Below are 20780 nucleotides of genomic sequence, written 5' to 3'. Positions count from 1 at the left end.
AGTCTTTTCCAACACCACAGTTCAAAAGCATCAATTCTTCGGCTCTCAGCTTTCTTTATAGTACAACTTTCACATCCATACATGACCACTGGAAAAACCATAGCCTTGACTAGATGGATCTTTGTTGGCAAAGTAATGTCTCTGCTTTTGAATATGCTGTCTAGGTTGGTCATAACTTTCCTTCCAAGGAGTAAGCGTCTTTTAATTTCATGGCTGCAATCACCATCTGCAGTGATTTTGGAGCCCAGAAAAATAAAGTCAGCCACTGTTTCCCCATCTATTTGCCATGAAGTGATGGGACTGGATGCCATGATCTTCGTTTTCTGAATGTTGAGCTTTAAACCAACTTCTTCACTCTCCTCTTTCACTTTCATCAAGAGGCTCTTTAGCAAATTCCTAATAGGGTAAACTCATAAAAACATGGCCAGACACATCATAATCAAACTGTTGAAAATTAAAGACAAAGGGAAAAAACTTCAAGCAAGCCAGCAGAAAATAACACATTACATTCAAGGGAGCAATGGTTTGGATGACTGCAGACTTCGCATCAGAAATCACGCCAGATGACAGTGGCACGAAATCTTTCAAGTGATAAAAAATTAAACAGAATTTTATGCCCAGCGAAAATATCTTTCGGGACTGAAAACAAAATTAGGAGGAACTCTCTGATTAAGGAAAACTAAAATATATAATTTGTTCCCAGTAGAACCAATATTAAGGAAATACTAAAAAAAATTCTCAGGCTTACAGGAAATGATATCAGACAGAAATGTGGACACAAGGGCTGAAAGAAGAACAACAGAAATGGTAAATATCTGGGTCAATAAACAGACTATTTTACTCAACCAAGTTATTTAGAACGTTTGACTTGACAGCAAAACTTATAACACTGTCTGTGGATTTCTCAAGTTATGTGGGTATACTTAATATGACAACTAAGTGGGGTGAGTGAAGCAATAAGGTTGGAATGTTTTAATTGAAATGGTAAACTATTCACTCTAGAGTATGTAAAGTAAGTTGTGTATTCAGTAATCCAAAGAACAGCAACTATAATAATACAAAGAGATGATCCAAATAGCCAATAGTGAAATTAAAATGAATATTAAAAAATAAACTAGTAGAAGGCAGGAAATGGGGAATGAGGGAACAAAAAAAAAAGGTCAGAAAAAGAAAATAATAAATGGCAGATCTAAATCTAATCATTTCAATAATTAAATGTACATGGTATCTACTAAAGTACAGAGATTATCAAATTAAATTTAAAAATAAGACTCAATATGTTGTCAACAAAACAATCCACTTTAAATATGTCACTATAGATAAAAAAGTAAAAGGATGAAAAATATACAATCCAACATTTATCAAAAGAAAATTGGAAAAGTTATGTTAGTATCAGGCAAAGCAAACTTTGGAACAAGAAAAATTATCAAGGAAAAAGAAGAATATTTATAACCATGAAACAAATAATTCATCAAAATATACAGCATTCCTAAATGTATATGTACTTAACAAAATATATGCCCCAAAATATGTGAAGTAAAACTGAAACAAGAAGTAGACAAACCCACAATTACACTCAGAGACTTCAGAGTTCCTCTCTCAGTTAATGAGAGAGTAGTCAAACAGAAAATCAGCAAGATGTAGGGGATCCGATCAACATTATTCACTAACTTAATGTAATTGATATTCAAGTGTACATGGAATATTTAACATGACAGTCCATATTCTAGGCCATAAAAACAAACAACAAATTTAAAAGAAGTGAAATTATGCAGAAAAAGATTTCTGATCAGAATGAAATTAAACTACAAAAATGACAGAAACATATCTGAGATATAGCCAAAAATGTATAAATTAAACACCACGTTTAAATAACCCATTGTAAAATAGAAAGACTCTGGTGAGGGCAACGGGTATACAGGAAACCTCCCTACATTTCCTCAATTTTGCTGTGAACCTAAAACTGCTCTAAAAAAATGAAGTCTTAATCATTTTTTGAATTTCAAAGGAAATATTAAAATATTTTAAAATGAATGACAATGAAAATAAAGTGTATTAAAATTTGTAAGATGAAACTAAAGCAGTATTAAATATTATAAAAGAACTCAATTTAATAAATAACCTGTTTCCACATTAGAAAACTAATAAAAGAAGAACCAATTAAACCCAAAACAAACAGCAGGGAGAAAGTAATAAAGTTTAAGAGCAGAAATCAATGAAACTGAAAAAAAGAAAAACAACAGGACAAAGCCAATGAAACCAACAGCTGATCTCTGAAAAAATAAACAAAACTGAGAAGTCCTTAGCCATACTAATGAAGAAAAAAGATACAGATTCCCAATAACAGGAATAAACTTTGGTTATCACTACAGACCCTAAAGACAATGAAAGAAAAGGAGAGAATGTTGACATTAGATGAAACGGATCAATTCCCTGAAAGATATAAACTACCACATCTCAAAAGAAAAGAAATAACCTGAATAGTCCTATGTCTTGAAATCAACCAAATTGAATTTTCAACAAAGAAAACTCCAGGCTCAGTGATTTTCTCTTGTAAATTCTATCACAAATTTCAGGAGGAAGTAATACCAAATTTACTCAGTCTTCTTCCAGAGCATCAAGGAGGAATAAGGCTAACCATTATATACTAACAAAGTCAGGCAAAAAAAAAAAAAACCCAAAAACTACAGACAAATATTCCTCATTAACAGAGAGGTAAAATCAACATCTATTTCTGCTTTATTGACTATGCCAAAGCCTTTGACTGTGTGGATCACAATAAACTGGAAAATTCTGAAAGAGATGGGAATACCAGACCACCTGACCTGCCTCTTGAGAAATCTGTATGCAGGTCAGGAAGTAACAGTTAGAACTGGACGTGGAACAACAGACTGGTTCCAAATAGGAAAAGGAGTACGTCAAGGCTGTATATTGTCATCCTGCTTATTTAACTTCTATGCAGAGTACATCATGAGAAATGCTGGACTGGAAGAAGCACAAGCTGGAATCAAGATTGCTGAGAGAAATATCAATAACCTCAGATATGCAGATTACACCACCCTTATGGCAGAAAGTGAAGAGGAACCAAAAAGCCTCTTGATGAAAGTGAAAGTGGAGAGTGAAAAAGTTGGCTTAAAGCTCAACATTCAGAAAACGAGATCATGGCATCTGGTCCCATCACTTCATGGGAAATTGATGGGGAAACAGTGGAAACAGTGTCAGACTTTATTTTGGGGGCTCCAAAATCACTGCAGATGGTGACTGCAGCCATGAAATTAAAAGATGCTTACTCCTTGGAAGGAAAGTTATGACCAACCTAGACAGCATATTCAAAACAGAGGTATTACTTTGCCAACAAAGGTCCGTCTAGTCAAGGCTATGGTTTTTCTTGTGGTCATGTATGGATGTGAAAGTTGGACTGTGAAGAAGGCTGAGTGCCAAAGAATTGATGCTTTTGAACTGTGGTGTTGGAGAAGACCCTTGAGAGTCCCTTGGACTGCAAGGAGATCCAACCAGTCCATTCTGAAGGAGATCAGCCCTGGGATTTCTTTGGAAGGAATGATGCTAAAGCTGAAACTCCAGTACTTTGGCCACCTCATGCGAAGAGTTGACTCATTGGAAAAGACTCTGATGCTGGGAGGTATTGGGGGCAGGAGGAGAAGGGGACGACAGAGGATGAGATGGCTGGATGGCATCACTGACTCGATGGACATGAGTCTGGGTGAACTCCGGGAGTTGGTGATGGACAGGGAGGCCTGGCGTGCTGCGATTCATGGGGTCGCAAAGAGTCGGACACGACTGAGTGACTGAACTGAATTGAAACAAGAAATAGTAGGAATTGTGCTCAACGTGATAAAGGGGGTATGCAAAAAATATATAGCTAATATTATACTTAAGTGCAAAAAACTGTCCCCCTAAAAGTGAAATGACAAGACTATCCACTCTCAACACATATGATGAATATCATTATTAGAATTATTAAACAAGGCAATAAAACATGAAAAAGAAATAAAAGGCATGATGATTAGAAAGGAAGAAAACTGTCTCTATTAGCGGATGATATGATTGTCTACATAAAAAAAAAAAACTCCAAGAAATTCACAACAAAGCTCATAGAATAAGTGTGTTAGCAAAGTCAGGATATAAGGTCAGTATGTAAAAATCAATTATATCTCTATATACTAACAATAAACAACCAGAAAGTAAAATTTAACAAAAGAATACTATTTGTTTTACTAAAGAGGATACACACATGGCAAGTAAGACAGGAAAAGACGTTCAAGATTATTAGCCACTTGAGAAATGCAAATTATAACCACAATGAGAGGGCACTACACATCAGTTAAAATGGCCAAAATTTCAAAATATTGGCACCACCATATAACTGGCAACATGAGGGGAAAACGTATCACTCGTATATTGCTGGTGGAAATGTAAAATGGTATAGCCATTCTGTGGTCCTAGATAGTTTCTTTTAAAACTAAAATTGCAATCATGATAAAACCCAGAAATTGCCCTCTTGGACATGTATGCCAGAGAAATAAAAACTTATGTTCACATAAAAACCTATACATGAGTGTTCATAGCAGCTTTATACATAATAGCTCAAAAGTAGAAACAAGCCAGATTACTTTCAGTGGATGAATGATTAAACGAAGTGTGGTGCATCCAACCATGACAAACGCATGGTAAGGTGAAAATATTGCCTTAGCTGAAAAAGCATTTAATATGCACAACCTACCAAACAAACATCATAGCTGAGCCTAACCTGCCTTAAACGCGCTCAGAATATTTACATTAGCCTACAGTTGGGAAAAATAATCTAACCCAAAGCTTATTTTATAATAACGTGTTGAAGGTCTCATGTAATTTATTGAATAATCTACTGAAAGTGAAAAACCAAATGGCTGTGTGGATACAGAATGGTTTTAAGTTATCAGTGGTTTGCCTTCCTGACCCCGTGGCTGATTGGGAGCTGAGGCTTGCTATCCTACCCAGCATCACAAGAGCATATCGTACTACATATCACATGTTTATAAACAAAGCAAGGGGCGGCAGAGTAAAGCATCTTGCCCTGGCTTCTGCTGTCAATGCACAGTGTAGACAGGACGTGAATGCTGGTTTCCTGACTCTGCTCCTAGATGTTAACTACCTGCGTCCTGTCCCAACCAACTCTCTGAGCCCCTCGGGCTTGCTTGTATTTCCAAGTGGCTTCACATCTAGAATGGCGGGGTTCACTCTGGTGACATCCACCTCTATATGAGAGTGTTCCTTTCCCTTTTTCCCTTCTGCCTAAGCAAAGGAAGCTGCTAGAGGAGAGTCTGAGCCCTTGATCATTCATAACTGCTCACTTATAAGTAAAATGAGGACTTTGCAGCTCAACTGGTAAAGAATTGGCCAACAACGCGGGAGACCTGGGTTCGATCCCTGGGTTGGGAAGATCCCCTGGAGAATGGAACAGCTACCCACTCCTGTATTCTGGCCTGGAGAATTCCATGGACTGTATAGTCCATGGAGTCACAAAGAGTTGGACACCACCACTGAGTAACTTTCATTGAATGTGTAACGCTTTCATACCATCAAAAAACTATAAAGTTGAACCAATGTAAATCGGGGACTGCCTCTACTAACAAAATGTAAAGATAGCCCCAGATAGCAAGAAAACGTTCGCAAATCACATATTTGACAAAGAACTTCTATTTAGCATACACAAAAACTCTCTAAGCTTAACAATAATAAAACAATCTTTTATTAAAATGGGCAAACGATTTGAACAAGTACCTGGAAAGAAGATATATATATGATAAGGATGTACAAGAAAAGAGGCTTAACATCATTAGTCATGCTGCTGCTGCTAAGTCACTTCAGTCGTGTCCGACTCTGTGCGACCCCACAGACAGCAGCCCACCAGGATCCCCCATCCCTGGGATTCTCCAGGCAAGAACACTGGAGTGGGTTGCCATTTCCTTCTCCAATGCATGCAAGTGAAAAGTGAAAGTGAAGTCGCTCAGCCGTGTCCGACTCTTCGAGACCCCATGGACTGCAGCCTACCAGGCTCCTCTGTCCATGGGATTTTCCAGGCAAGAGTACTGGAGTGGGGTGCCATTGCCTTCACCATCATTAGTCATGAGGGAGATGCAATTTAAAACCACAATGAGATAACACTGTACACCAATTAGAACAGCTAAAGTAGAAGACACTTGACAATGCCCACAGACGAGGACACAGAGCAACTGGAACTCTCATAAATTGCTGAAGGCAGTGCAACATGACATAACCACTCTGGAAAACAGTTTGGTGGTTTCTTATCAGGCTAAACATATAATTCTATATAACCAAGTGATTCCACTCCCAGAAAAAATGAAAACTCATGTTCATACAAAACTTGTGCAAATATTTATAGCTGCTTTTCTTACAATCACTCCAAACTAGAAAAAAAGCCAAATGCACTTCAGTTTAGCAGTGAATCAACAAAGCAATATATCAATGCCATGAAATACTACTCAGCATTAAAATGGAACAAACTGTGGATACACACAGCAACGTGAAAGAATCTGAAATGCATTATGCTAAATGAAAAGAGCCAGATTCAAAGGCTATATACCATATGCTTTATTTATATGTATTTCTAGAAAAATCAAAACTATAAGGACAGAAAACAAACTTGTGGTTATTAAGATTCAGGGGGAGGGTTTGACTATAAGGGGATATCACAGGAAAATATTCTAATATTTTTAAGTGATTGTGGTGGTGGCTACGTGATTCCCAGGTGGCTCAATGATGAAGAATCCACCTGCCAAGGAAGGAGCCACAGGAGATACGGGTTCGACTTCTGGGTTGGGAAGATTCCCTAGAAGAGGAAATGGAAACCCACAACAGTATTCTTGCTGGGATAATCCCATAGACAGAGGAGCCTGGTGGGCTACAGTCCATGGGGTCACAAAGAGTTGGACATGACTGAGCATGCACGCAGGCTATGGAATTCTATGCACAGAATTGTACAAATTTTCTGGAATGCTATGTGTTGATCTGAAATTAAAGTGTTAAGTTGTAACACATCCTGACAGGTCTAAATATAAAGTCAACACGAAGGGGCTAAACCATTATCTCAACAACTTTTTAGAATTTCATGCTTCTAAAGCATTGTCTTGAACACATGCCATTTGCTCAAGATTCAAAATGACAGTATTCTTGCCACCTGGTGAATTCCAGAAATTTCTCTGATGATTCTCCATCAGCCTATTTGATCCAGCCTACCAAAGCAACATCCCATACCTTGCTGCCCTCCATGATGGATCTGCTCCAGGGGTCTTCTCATGTGCATAGAGAGAGCCCTGTACTCACTGTCCTCTGGCAGGACTACCAGGCAGAGGAGACAGGGCCCTTTAACTGTCTAGCCACAGACTGCTAGACACAAAGCAAGCTATGTTGTTATGGAATCCTAAGCAGTAAGATTTTTTCCAAGTGTGCTTGGATCACGGGGACATCTGATTCAATATGGAAAACTGTACTATTGTTCACACTTCCACAGAAACATGTGACATTTCAGGGGAACACAGAGAAACAAATGAAAGCCTCAAGAGCAGCTACCAATTTTGCTAAATGTTATACCAGATACGCGGAATGGCAGAGATGGGAAAAGAAGTGACCTCAGCATGGTCAGATGACTCTGTAATTTCAATAACATTTGCAACTAAGAAAGGGAATGAGTGATTATATCATCAACTATTTCCCCAACTCTGACAAATCCAGGCCCCTATTTTATGTTTGATCCAAAAGAAACACTTTCAAAGAGAGGGAAGAGAACTCTGTGCAAAGTATCCTACTCAAAATTCTTCCCCCAGGTTAGGAAAAAGCATTATTTAATCCTTGACGTTTATATGCATTTAGGGTTAAGTCTGATTGCACTGAAAAAAAAAATTGCAATTTCACCCTCTTTGTATAATATTGAACAAAACAAACCTGACTAATTTTGTTCAGACTACTCAATGAACTACTGGCCTTCACATGGCATTATGTGGTTTTGACTGGCAAAGCTAAATATCATCGTTACATAATGGTATATAGACTCTCCTCTCAAGATATTTTATTTCCTATTTGAAATTAAGCCATGGGCTAGAGTCAAGAATATTTTCTTACAAGTATATAAGAAAATGTAAGACAAACTCAAATGCATCCTTTAGTATTCTTATGCTGTTTATTCTCCCTTTTAAATATTTTTAAAGGTCAAAAATTCTTAGCATGTCTAAAAGAAAAAAATGTGTCCTCCAGGTATACTTGACCATTTCCTGTTCTTTGAACACCCCAAGCTTTTCCACATCTGAGCTCTTATTTATCCTGCTCCCTCTGTGGTTTTCTTAAATTCTTTTGCAAAACAGATTTAGATAACAAAAATAAGTATCCAGATTGTATTACCTTAAACCTCTGCAAAAATGCCTTCACCCAGTCAAAACAGAAGACCATGCCTTTGGCTTTCATAAAATCATAATATAAAAAAAAAAAAAAAAACTATAAGAATATTTCCATAGATAATCTGCTAGAAAATAATCAAAGGCATTATCTGCTATGCTACCCAAGGTCATTTATGACTAGCTGAGTGATAAAGAACCTTGCAAAGTCAGTTGTCTGGAAAGAATTGTATTTTTCCTGATAAATTTTTACACTTCCTTTATTCCAACAGTAGAGACAATGCAATCAAATGTGTATTCTTTTTCACTTGGTTTCCCTGAAGATTAGCCAAATTTGTTTCTCAGTTGCTACAAACAGCGGACCTTTGGTGCCAAATACATATTTTTCTCTTTCTCTTAAAGTTGTCATTTTTTTCACATCGTTTGAACCATGTCACAATAAAAGTGACATAATTAAATATATTTGAAGTATGCTTAAATGTTTTAAATACAGTAGGCAGAATTAATGCATGAAGGCTGTTTTCTACAAGCTATTCCATAGTAAATGACAAAACAGAAACAGTGTGGCCCAGAGCAGTATTTTTCAAACTGGAATGTGCAAAAGAATCACAGAATAATCTTATTAACAAGTAAATGCTTCTTCAGAAAGTCTGGGGCAGAGCCAGAGGTTCCACATTTCTAGGAGGCTCCCAGGTAAGATCACTTCTGGTCCTCAGACCACACTTTGAGGAGGTAGGGCTTCACTAACATTCTGCCTGTGCATGAATGGAAAGTCAGTGCAGGAGAAATGATGAATATAATGGAGCCCTAAGACATGACAGGGCTTCCCAGGTGGTTCAGTGAGAAAGAATCCCCCTGCCACTGCAACAGATGCAGGAGGTATGGGTTTGATCCCTAGGTCCGGTAGATCCCCTGGAGTAGGAAATGGCAAACCCACTCCAGTATTCTTAGTCCACGGGGTCACAAAGAGTTGGACACAACTGAGCATGCACACACACAGGACATGATAACCCTCAGAACGCTGAGAACCACGAACTAGAGCAAATGGGACCAGATCATCACATTTCTGTTTCAATTTTTAAAAATCAAAGCGTCTTAAATCCAAAGTCTATAATAATTTTTTATAACAAATGTCCAGTTCATGTTTTTCAAAGAAGTTGATTCTCATTCATGGTTTAAACATTCTATCACATAGAGCTCAGTAAAATTCTGATTGATATATTTCCAAAAATCCACAGTATTTTGAATGGTTATAGGAGGACACACAAGGAAAGAATACTTACTGAACACATGGAAAGATTCCGTCTATTCAAATGTTTACTAAACCCCCACTGTATTCCAGTACTACTCTTAGGCTTCAACATCCGGCTTCTTTTTTCTTTTATTTATGTTGGTTTGATTCTGATTCTTCATTTCTATCATGTTGAGGGTCAATTATTATATAACTTGGGAAATTACTTGATTAGTGAATAAGTGAATGAATCTACATCATTTGAAGAAAATTCATCAGCTGTAATACTGGTTACGAAAATATCTGAACAGTAGTCAGTTCAATATTTTTTTCTTTCCAGTTTATTTCCAGTTAAGAGTATTCCTCCTGGCATGGCATGCTGCATGATGATAATTTCTAAAATACTTCACAGTAAAGAAAAGGGCTAGTTTTTCTGAAGCTATTCCACTTTTATAGATTCTTACATTGCCCGTTGTCACATGTATGTCTCCCCAGCGCAGTTTCACAGATGCAGAAGGGAAAAACCTGTATTTTGGTTAAAACTAAAATTAACCAATTGTCTAATATACATAAAGAACTAAGTCACTATCTTCTTGCATAAGTACAATAACATTTAAGGCTTTTTTTTTAGGTCACAGGCTTTAGAGCCAAGTGTACAAGCTTTCTATTGCTGCTGCAACAAATTACCATAAGTTTAGTGGCTTAAATGCTGATTTATTATTTTATGGTTCTGGAGGTCAGAAGTACAAAATGGGTTTCACAGGACTAAAATCAGGGTGTCAGCAGAGCTGTGTTTCTTCTGGAGGCTCTGGGAGAGGGGTTATTTCCTTGCCCTTTACAGCCTGTAGACACCTCCCACATTCCTTGGCTCTTGGCTCCTTCCTTCACCTTCAAAGCCAGCAATGTTGTATCTCTCTGTGACTTTCTTCCACTGTCACATCTTCCTTTGACTCATTCGTCTCTTCTGCGTCCCTTCACTTTTACGAAACCTTGCAGTAACGTAGATAAACTGCAATAAACTGTAGATAAACCTCCTTCTTTGAAGGTCAGTTGATTAGCAATCTTAATTTCTTTGCCATGTAACCTCACATACTTACAGGCTTCAGGGATCAGAATGCAGACTTTTTTTTTGGAGGGGGGGGTGGTCTATTATTCTGCCTGTCATGCCAAGTGTTCCATTTCCATTTACTAACTGAATTTTCCTGATGCACGTTCAGTTCTCTCACTGTTCTTTGATTCTAGGAAACGAAGCTCTTAAGGAATAACAATAATAGGATAAGATTACTGATAGCAATAATTTGCATTTCAGTTTTTAGCCATGAGCTCTGATTCTATTGGGATGACTCTCATACTCAAAGAAAGATACAGATATGGCTGGAATGGCCATTGCTGCATAACCATATTCTCCTGGATCCACGTTGCCTGAAATTTCTGAGCTACATTTTGGTAAACTGATGCCACCGATCACAGAATCAGGTGTGACCACCAGGATAAATGTCTTGGTTCTCTGTGATCTAAGTTGCCTACAAAAAGGGCCTTTTCCTTGAAGTTTTAAGAAACTAAATCTTCTTTCAGAATTGCTCTAATGGGTTTAGAACCATTAAAAATGTCCAAAGCACTGAAGTAATAGTGTTTATTATTTTCTTAAACACACACAAAAATGAGAAATTAAATGAGTAAATTATAGTAGCCTAATCTTTTCATGCCATTACTAGGGATTGACAGGATGGTTGTTTAAACAGCTGTACAATGCTTAAGCGCCAAAGACTCTAAATCTCTAATAACAAAAAGAATAACACTTTGCATGAGTGTTTCTTTGAATATATTCTAGACTGTACTTTCTCATAGGAACTCTCGACTAAGGATTTATTATATTTCAATCCAAAGCCACAGAGATAGAGTTTGAACGATTGGCTGAAGGCCCTATGCAAACTGAATCTAAACGTGAAACAAAGTAAAAGTTTCAAATTTGAATCCATGGCCTGAATTCTGATAGACAAAAGCATGTTTGTGGTGATTATCATTATTTAAAACAGACAGGTCCAATCGCCAAATGCTAAAATACAAACTGTATGACAGTTTAAGCAGAGTCAGATGGGCTCTACTAAAGTTTGATGTCACACAAAGGTTATGAGAGATATATTGTTTCTTGTGAGTCTTCTTCTGTAACACACAGTAAGCCATGCCAGTGTGAGAAGGTGTCATCTCTTGCACGGGTTAATGACACCCTCAATATGTACCCCTCTCACCTGCTGATCCTCTCTCCTATGCCCTCTAAAGTACATCTATTACTTCTGAGAACTGTTCACAGCTCCTATGGTTCTGGTGGGGTTTTCATCAGTGTATCAACTCAATGCAGTTCCTTGGGCCAGCTCTAAGGGAGATCAAGAACAGGATAAGGTAGTGATCCAACAGATTTTCTTCATATAGCCAGTAAAGAAGAATTCTGAAAATCTATGCACATATTTTTAAATAACATCCAAATGTTCAAACATCTAAATAACTTAAGTTTGCACAGTTGAAAGGGGACATGATTTCTAATGCTCTGGTCCATATTTATTAGAACCTCAGGACTGCAGGTTTCACTGAGTCTATGGAAGATTAGAAAAGGTAGGGCCCGTGGATGAGCTAATCAACCCAAGACGACTTTTTGTCAAGACAAGCCTGACTTCGTTTTTCAAGCAAATATGAAGATAGTTCTAGTAACACCAGTCCATCTTCTGAAAGGTAAAAGGAACAGATAAATACAACACAGAGCCTTGTCACGTGCTTGGGCCTTGGATGAATGGGGCAGAAGAAAGGAGAACTGGCAGGCAATAGCCATGTTCAGAGGCAGATCAGTTTCAAGAAAGAGCTGGAAGTTGAGGAACTGAAAATTGAAACCCCTGAAACACCATGTCCTGGGCAGTCTTTGTGCCCAGTTTAGAGAGTGCTGATAAAAAAAAATGACTTAAATTCCTCTCAGAACATATCTAACACGATACAGATTTAAAATGGTATTTCTACACAAAACTCCCGCTAACTGCGTTTCTTTGAAGGATCCTCAGCCTTTGAAAGTATCTCAAAACAGGTATCAAGTTCTCTTCATCAAAATGAAGGGTCAACAATAAGAGATTACAATCTCGTTTGTGCAGTGAACCTCGTGTATTGGTAGTTCTGGCGACTGATTTACTGGGTTCTACATTTTCTCTAGTCCCTAGAACTTCTCGCTTTTGTTTTCTCTGTTCGTACTTGACCATCTTTTAGTGTGTGTTTGAGCTCATCTTAGTCACCTATCACCTTGAAGTTCCTAGGTTCCACCCCATGTCCTTATTGAGTCTTATGCTCAGGCTGATTCTCTGGCCCTTTTAGTGCCAGAAGTGGTAAGCTGTCGATAAAAAAGGGAACAAACTACAACTTCCAAGGCCATGATGTTGTGCCAACAGAGGAGTTGCTTATGCAAACTACTGTGAACTTTTACACGGTAAGATAGGGAGAAGTGTAGCGTCACACTGAGAATACATTTGGAAAATCTTTCTCTTCTAATGTTTCTGAGGACAAAGTTTGGAAGTAAATTAGTGACATGGGGCAAAAAAAAAAAAAAAAAAAACAGATAAAAGGAAGACAACTTTATTAGGCGATTTCTCTTCTTTCTGAGGAGCCTTCTCTTCTTTGTGAGGACAACTCTGGTCCTTTCAGAGGAAGCTCCAAGTCATTCGAAGATAGCCAGTATCTTCCAGCTGCTGCAAATTGATCCCACGGTGGGTGCTCTGGAAAGCATCTTGGGGGTCGAATGGGTCTCAGGCCGCTCCTGATCAAGGTCGTCCGATCCATTTGCTAAGAGGAGAATCTTCCCAAGGCACCTCTTAGAAGCAGGTGTGTGTTCCCCTCCAAAGAGCCCACCACCTGGCTTCGACCCATCTGCACTTGTGCCCCAGCTACCAGGTAACGCTGGGTGCTTCCGAAGGTACTGCTGCGGGGGCTGCGGGGCCTTTGAGACGCAGTCACTGGGGAAGAAGGGAGGACGCGGCTGGATGCCGGCGGCACGCGCGCAGATGCCGGCGCACCCACAAACACACGCCGGTTCCGGGTGCGGGGAGGAAGGGGTAGGGGAGGGGGGCGGCCTTACCAGATCAATGAACGTCAGGAATTTCCAGCTCCCTCCGTAGGTCTGATGCGAGGGCATTTCGATGGCCTTGTAGTTGCACAGGATAGAGCAGTAGGACAGCAGGATGGCCACCCGCAGCACCTGGCAGGGGACAAGCGCCATGTTCGCCAAAGGCCTGGGCGGCGGGGAGGACGGCGCCGGGCGCGGGCGGGCGCCGTGGGAACCCCGGGCGGGGCGGGGCGGGAGGAGGCGGGGCGCGCCCCGCGGGACCGGCGCGAGCGCGAGCGCGCGGGCGACCTCGCGGGCGGGGCGGTGTGTGCGGGCTCCGGCGGCGGCCGGGTGGGCGGCGTGGCGTCAGCTCTTTCGTCATCTCCGTCATTCTGCTGCTGCCTTCGCCAGCCCTGGAGACCTGGCCGGGGACACCCCCCTCGGAGTCCCGCGAGCGGGTGGGCGGCCTTCGAGGGCGGCCGGGGCTCGGGGAGCGCGCATGGGGCTCCGGGAACCGCGGCCCGCGGCGTCTGCCGGGTGAAGACGGAGCGCGGCCCGGGCTGGGTGGCCGCGGGGCCGGGCATCGGAACCTGGAAACCCGCTCGGAAGGAGGGGACTCCAGTGTGGACCAACGGTCCGGCGCGGGGACTTGCTGGCCGAGTGACACCGTCGGAGGCGTGCACGTGGGGTGTAAACCCTTGCCCACCTCGCATCCCACCCGCCCCCTGTGACTTGCTTGCGTTTGGACCCAGTTGGAATTTTAGTGTTAAGACTACCGTTAATAATTGTGAAATTCCCTTGTTAATTCTATTCCAGTGGGCAGACTGCCCTGCAGTTTTCCACTGAAGGTGTATATTAATAAATATCCTGTCAATATATAACAAGACAGACTGGACAAAAAGTTTATAAATAAAATATTATAAAGCAAGCATTGTCAGACAACAGTTTTATGCATGAAGGGCAAATCATACTGAGTCTGGATGTAAAATTCCTGTATGTAATTTAATACTCATCTTTTGAGAGTTAAACTGGTTTTGCCCTTTTCCTTATTTATTTTTTCTTATGCTACAATGCCAGGTCTTAATAGAAGGAAAATAAATATAAACTGGATTCCCTCCGCCTTCCAGTAAATGCTGTCACACTGAAGTTGCTTCAGTCCGTGGGCAGCGTCACATTTCAGCTAACCAGATGCAGCATCAGATTATGAAAAGACAACATAGGTATTTCCTGTTGGTACATTTAAAACAGGTGTCCTCTGCAAATAGTCTCTGAGTCAGAGAATGTGGAGTCGGGGCAGGGTGAGCAGAGTGCTGGAGGTGAAGCAGCAACTCATGAATGTTTTCCTGAATTTTTCCAACCGAGCTCTTAACCAAAATTGAGAAACCCAGTATATATTTTCTAATTGGCCTTATAATTATGCTAATAGAAATTATAGTGTCCCGCAAATCAAGATAATTCCAAGAAGATTCTACTAGCATAAAACTATTCATTATTGACAAAGCCTGATTTTATCTTCATGTAGAAGTTGGGTGCATTTTTAAAAAATTGTGTGTCCATGCTCCATGGTCATAAAATTGCAAAATTAAAAAGCAGATCTATTGAAAATCTAAGTAAGTCCCTAATAAAGATTTTTAATCACTATAAATACACTGTAATGACTGCATATTTAGTTGAGAAAGCCATTTTTCAGGGATTATTTGTAGCTCAAAAACCAAAGAAATCACCCTTTGGCAAAATAATGTGTATATTTGTTCACATACATGTGTTTATTATGGACTGAGTTTCCAAGGAGAGCTCTTTTGCTCTAGAGGGCAATTGGGAAGATTAAGAAGCAGGTAAAAATCACTGTTTTTCCCAATAATTGATGCTCATTACAGATTTTTTAAAAAATTGCTTTAGATATGAAATATAGTGCCAGTGCCTTTCATTAGCCAGACTGTTTTTTTGCTATTAACCAGGAATGGTTGTTACTTACAGGCCAAAAGAACAGCAGCAACTAGCAGCTGTGCTGATGTAGCTGATGGAAACAGTTATTTTCAGGTTTAAAAATGGACTCTATTTGCTATAGAGAGTTCTACTAAGTTATGAGATTTCTGAACATCAAAGGGAGTCACTGAAAAGCTTCAGAAAGTGTAGTGTTGAGATTAGGTGCAAGTCACTGGCTAAATCTCACGCAGATCTGAAGCACCCCCTCACTCCCGGAGATCTGTCGGTAGATTTGCCAAAGCTACTCGTCTTGCCAGAAATGCTCTCGATGTGAATGTATTCAGACCAGCACATCTCGAAGCACATCCACCTTCCCAGTCCCTCTTCATCGTGTAAGATGTCATTCTCCTGCTGTCAACAATCCATGCAGATGGCTCAGTGGTGATTCACATTCTACCTGTGCTCGTTATTTCCTTCTCAAAAACTGCCCCCTCTGCAATGTCCCCACTGTCTGGAAGCATCACCAGTGTACTGGGTTAGAAGAACCAGATGGCCTGGGGGTGCCAGTCTCTTTGCTGTTGTTTAGTTGCTGAGTCGTATCCAACTCTTTTGTGACCCTATGGCCTGTAGCCCGCCAGGCTCCTCTGTCCATGGAATTCTCCAGGCAAGAATATTAGAGTGGATTGTCACTTCCTTCTCCAGGGGACCTTCCCAACTCAGGGATGGAACCCACATCTCCTTCATTGCAGGCAGATTCTTTACCACTGAGTCACCAGGGAAGCCCACAGTCTCTTAATGGTGCCAAAATATCCCTGGAAGTGTGGCACACTGAAGGTAATTCACTTACCAGAATTGTTCTCGCAGAGGAAACAGTGTGTTGTTAGAAGAAACGTTCATATAAACTGCTTCGATGGATGGGTGAATGAATGGTAAAAGAACCTTCTAAATGTATTTTAGAATGACAGTAAGTCATTGCTAAATTGCCTCTCCCCAGTGGGTGTCAGGGTAATTGCAGAGCTTTTGTTTTGCTGAGTGGACCATATACAGGAGTTTGGAACTCTCTTGCTCTGGGCAGTAGAGAAGAGGAAGACCTCCGTCACCAAGGGGTCTTTTTCCCCCCATAGTCTTCAGCCTCTAGTCTAAATAAATGTTCAACAGATATTTTTAAAATATTTCAGAGATCTTAAACCCAAATCATTCAGAGACCAGGCATATATATAAGTAAAGCTAGATATAAGATAATAGGGTAAAATTGGATCTATGAAAAATGAGTAAATGGCCTATGTGGGTGCATTTTAATTCAAATTTTTAAAAGTTAAGTCAGCCAGAACACCACCACCATCACCACACTGGTGTGGTGACCGTTTGCTAGGGTCACTCAGCTGGAGGTAGCTGCAGGTTGGGACCTTGAAAGAAGGCCGTGTTCACACCTTACCCAGGATATCCAAAGACCTCTCTCAAGCCTGCTTTAGAATCATACCCCATCTGCCTCCTCCTCTGTAAGGGTTGAGATTACTTTGGCATCCCTATTCCTTGAAGTAGGATGAAGGAAAACACAAAGTCAGGTCAAAAGGACATATGCACGCTGTCTGTTAAAGGATGTTTACAGAAGCTCCCACATCACACTTCTGCCTTCATGTCACTGGCCAGGGCACTTCCATGTGGCCAAAGCTCGGAAAAGCAGCCTCCAGTATGGGCCTTTTTATAACTATTAAAAAAAATTTTTTACACAGATTTTTTTAAATTCACAAATGAAAAACACTGTTTAAAAAGAAAAGATGGTGAGTTGAAACCTTGTCTTCATCCCAGCTGGGCTTGGCTTGCCCTGGAGCCCTGCCCCTCACTCAGCCCTTCCTTGCTTTCCTGCCCCTGAGTGGCCCCCGCTTATCCTCCATGGCAGCTGTCAGCCTCCCCTTGTCAGTCAGGTGAGATTAGAACTGCTGATCTGGTCTCAAGGTCAGGAATGGCTGCAGCAACTTGCTTGGGTTGGATGCCTGATGAAACGAGATACACAATTCTCCACCCAGAAAGGCAGCCTCCATCTGGGCCGGGCCCCACATCAGGGCTCCATTTGTAAGGAAGGGGTGGGAGAATGTTACAGGTTGAAATACGTCCTCCAAGAAAATATGTGAAAGCTCTAATCTCCTGGACCTTGGAAAGTGGCCTTCTTTGGAAACAGAGTCATTGCAGATGTCATTAGTTAAGGTGACATCATCCTAGTGGATCCTTAATCCAACATGGTGTCCTTATAAGGAGACAGAGACAGAGAGAATGCCACCGGAAGATGGAGGCAGAGATTGGAGTCGTGACAAGCCAGGGAATACCAGGGACTGCAGACTGTCGCCAGAAAGTGGGAGAGGCTCAGAACCAATTCTGCCCACAGATCTCAGAAGGAACCAGCCCTGACGACACCTCCATTTCTAGCCTCCAGACTCTGAGACAGTAAATTTGTTAACTGTTTTAAGCCATCAAGTTTGCGGTACTTTGTCAATGACACCTCTAGAACACTAATATAAGGAGAAAACAGACATATTGGGAGACCACTAATGGTTCCTCTCCCTCCCAACATCCAACCAGTAGTCAAATTACAGGAATCCATTATCTGCCACATTTCTCAATTCTAAGCCTTTGTTTTTATTTTTACTGCTGTTGCCTTAGTGCATAAGCTCTGTGACTGCTCTTCCTACCACCATCCTTGCACCTTCAGTACCCCTTATCACGGCCACTAGAATTATCTTCTTGGAACGATATCTTCAATTATGTCATTCCTTGCCTCAGAAATAGTCAGTGGCCTACAACCAACCGACTCTCTTGATTTGGTGTTCAGTGTCTTCCATTTATCTGACCTTAACACAATGTTTCAACTTCTGTTACTGCACCTTTTAAAATAATTATGTATTTTGTTATCATAGGAACACCCCCCCAAAACTCAACATTTGCTCTTCCATGCCCCTTAAGCACTAATGATTCATGTCATTTTCTCCATCTCTCAAATTTCTACTCATCTCTCAAGGCCCATCTCTGGCAAAAAATTCTCTAATAATGCCTATATTTGCAAATATTTTGCCAACTAGGGAGCACTTTCACATTAAACTAAAAGGCATCTTTTCCTGATGGGGCAGCCTATGAGCCTCCAAAACAACCACCATTACCCTCATAAGGGATTGCTTTGAGATGCCCTTCAGGTGGAAGTAAGCAACTTGAAGGGGGCGTAGTTGCCAAAGAACACTGTCTGTCTTTTGTAAGATGGAAAATGTATTTCTCAGCAGTTTGAAATTATGTGAAACAGCTAATTAAACTATAAACTTGGGTCCCAAACTCTTTGTCCATAGAAGGTAAGACATTGGGCAAGCTGGTAGCATCTGCAGGAAGGCAATATCACAGAAATGTTGAATGCCGGGATGGTGGGATTGATCATTCTTCTTACCATATTAAGGAACTTTTCCCCATAGTTAAGGGCAGTTAAATGTCTGCAGTCCATTCACTAGCCCTGTGTGTTAGTTATCCTCAGAGCTAGTTAAAAGTTCATTTTAGAACCTAGTGTAACAAACATCCAACACTAAAGAGGAGTTAGACAAAATTAAACAATTTTGTTTTCATTTTGTTTTCAGGAAACATATGATTTACCATGAGACGTGGCAGTGTCAAGCAGTCCTGCCAAGTGCCAGAAGCCAGTTTAAATTATCTGTGAAACTGGCCAGTTGAGAGCAGAGAGAACCCCAGCTTCCCTTGTCCCAAGGGAAGACTGGTAGCCAAGCAGACACACTGGAACCCAGGCTAGTTTGGACACCTCATCTCCCATCCCAGGAGCTGAGCATCCACTTTGCCTTCCTCTCAAAACTTCATGTGTCCGGACTTCCCTTGCAGTCCCGCGGTTAAGACTTCACCAGGGGTGTGGTTAAGACTTCAGCAGTGGGTGTGGGTTCTATCCCTGGTTGGAGAGCTATGATTCCACATGCCCTGGGGCCAAAAAGCCAAAACATAAAACAGAAGCAATATTGTAATAAATTCAAGAAAATACTTTTAAAAATGGTCCACATCAAAAAAACACTTTAATAAAAAAATTTCATTTGTCAGAAAAAGCTGGTGAATTACTTACTTCACTGACAGCTGGACTCTGAACACAGAAGAACACACCCAAAAGGGTGTTTGGAAATTCACCTGGGAATGCAATGATGTATCTGGACCAAGCCATGATTCTATGGAATCTGCTGAAAGGACTTTTGAGAAATGCTGCAATAGTACAGCCCCTACCACCGCCATCCCTATTTTTCCTGTTTCACTGTATATAGGATGATTAAAGCTTCAGTAACCACTTGGTAAGCTCAAAGAAAAGAAGCAGAGAATCTCAGAGCTCTTTGCCCTGACATATTTAACCTGCTGAACCTATGCCAGCTGTGGCCTCCTTCCAGACTTCTTGTGATGGGAGAAAAATAACTCCCTGTATTTGTTTAAAGCAACGTAGCAAAGTGTTCTGTTACATGCAGCTAAATGGTGATACCAGGAGATACTTGTGATTTCCTGGCAGGCTTCAAAAAGTGCTGAGTCATAGGATAGTAGGCTAGCACTAAGGAGACCAGGGTTCTAATGCATCTATTTTTTATTTAATAAACACATAACACTTACTGTGGGCCAGGCTCTGATCTAAGAACTTTGTAAACATTAACTCTTCTTACCCTCACTGAGAAGGGTTACTATTATTATCTGCATTTTACATAAAAGGAAATGGAGACATAGAGAAAATTAGGTAAACTGCCCAAAGTCACACAACCAAGGAATGGCAGAGCTGGGAAATAAAAACAGGTGTTTGGGGTTTTTAATCACAACACACCGATGCTGTCGGTCGGTGCACCTCAGACCCGGGTGTGATTCCTCTTCTGGTTCGGATGAGCCATGTGCTTTGGGTTGTGTTTTCTCGTGTTACAGTTCCCACCACCCCTCACAGGCACCTGCCTGCTCCACCCACACTAACATCTGATGGAGACATATCATATAAGGCAGAAACAACATCTGTATCTCAGCATCTCTGTGGACATTATTGTCTGATTCATGATGATGAGAAATTTTTAGGTAAGAATTTCCTGAGCCACAAATCATTTTTTAATATTTTTCATAGGTTCCATTACTGACAGTCTTTTAG

At 40.7% G+C, this 20780-nt stretch overlaps 1 protein-coding gene across 4 annotated transcripts in view; it reads right to left on the bottom strand.

Annotated features, from left to right (window-relative positions):
• AIG1 (androgen induced 1) overlaps window positions 1–13919 on the bottom strand; it is a 272208-nt gene extending 258289 nt beyond the window's left edge. For all 4 annotated transcript variants that reach the window (XM_086318129.1, XM_086318130.1, XM_086318132.1 and 1 more), the window contains exon 1: window positions 13748–13919. In XM_086318129.1, coding sequence (XP_086174255.1) covers window positions 13748–13888 — 141 coding nt within the window. In that variant the 5' untranslated portion in view covers window positions 13889–13919. The remainder of the gene's footprint in view (window positions 1–13747) is intronic.
• Between the last annotated feature and the right edge of the window lie 6861 nt (window positions 13920–20780).

The sequence above is a fragment of the Bos grunniens genome, chromosome 9, assembly GCF_055505025.1.
Source record: "Bos grunniens cultivar Pamir isolate PY7600 chromosome 9, Bosgru_T2T1.0, whole genome shotgun sequence".
Classification (NCBI taxonomy): domain Eukaryota; kingdom Metazoa; phylum Chordata; class Mammalia; order Artiodactyla; family Bovidae; genus Bos; species Bos grunniens.
Note: the sequence above shows the minus strand (reverse complement) of the source record. Positions and strands in the feature narration are given on the sequence as shown.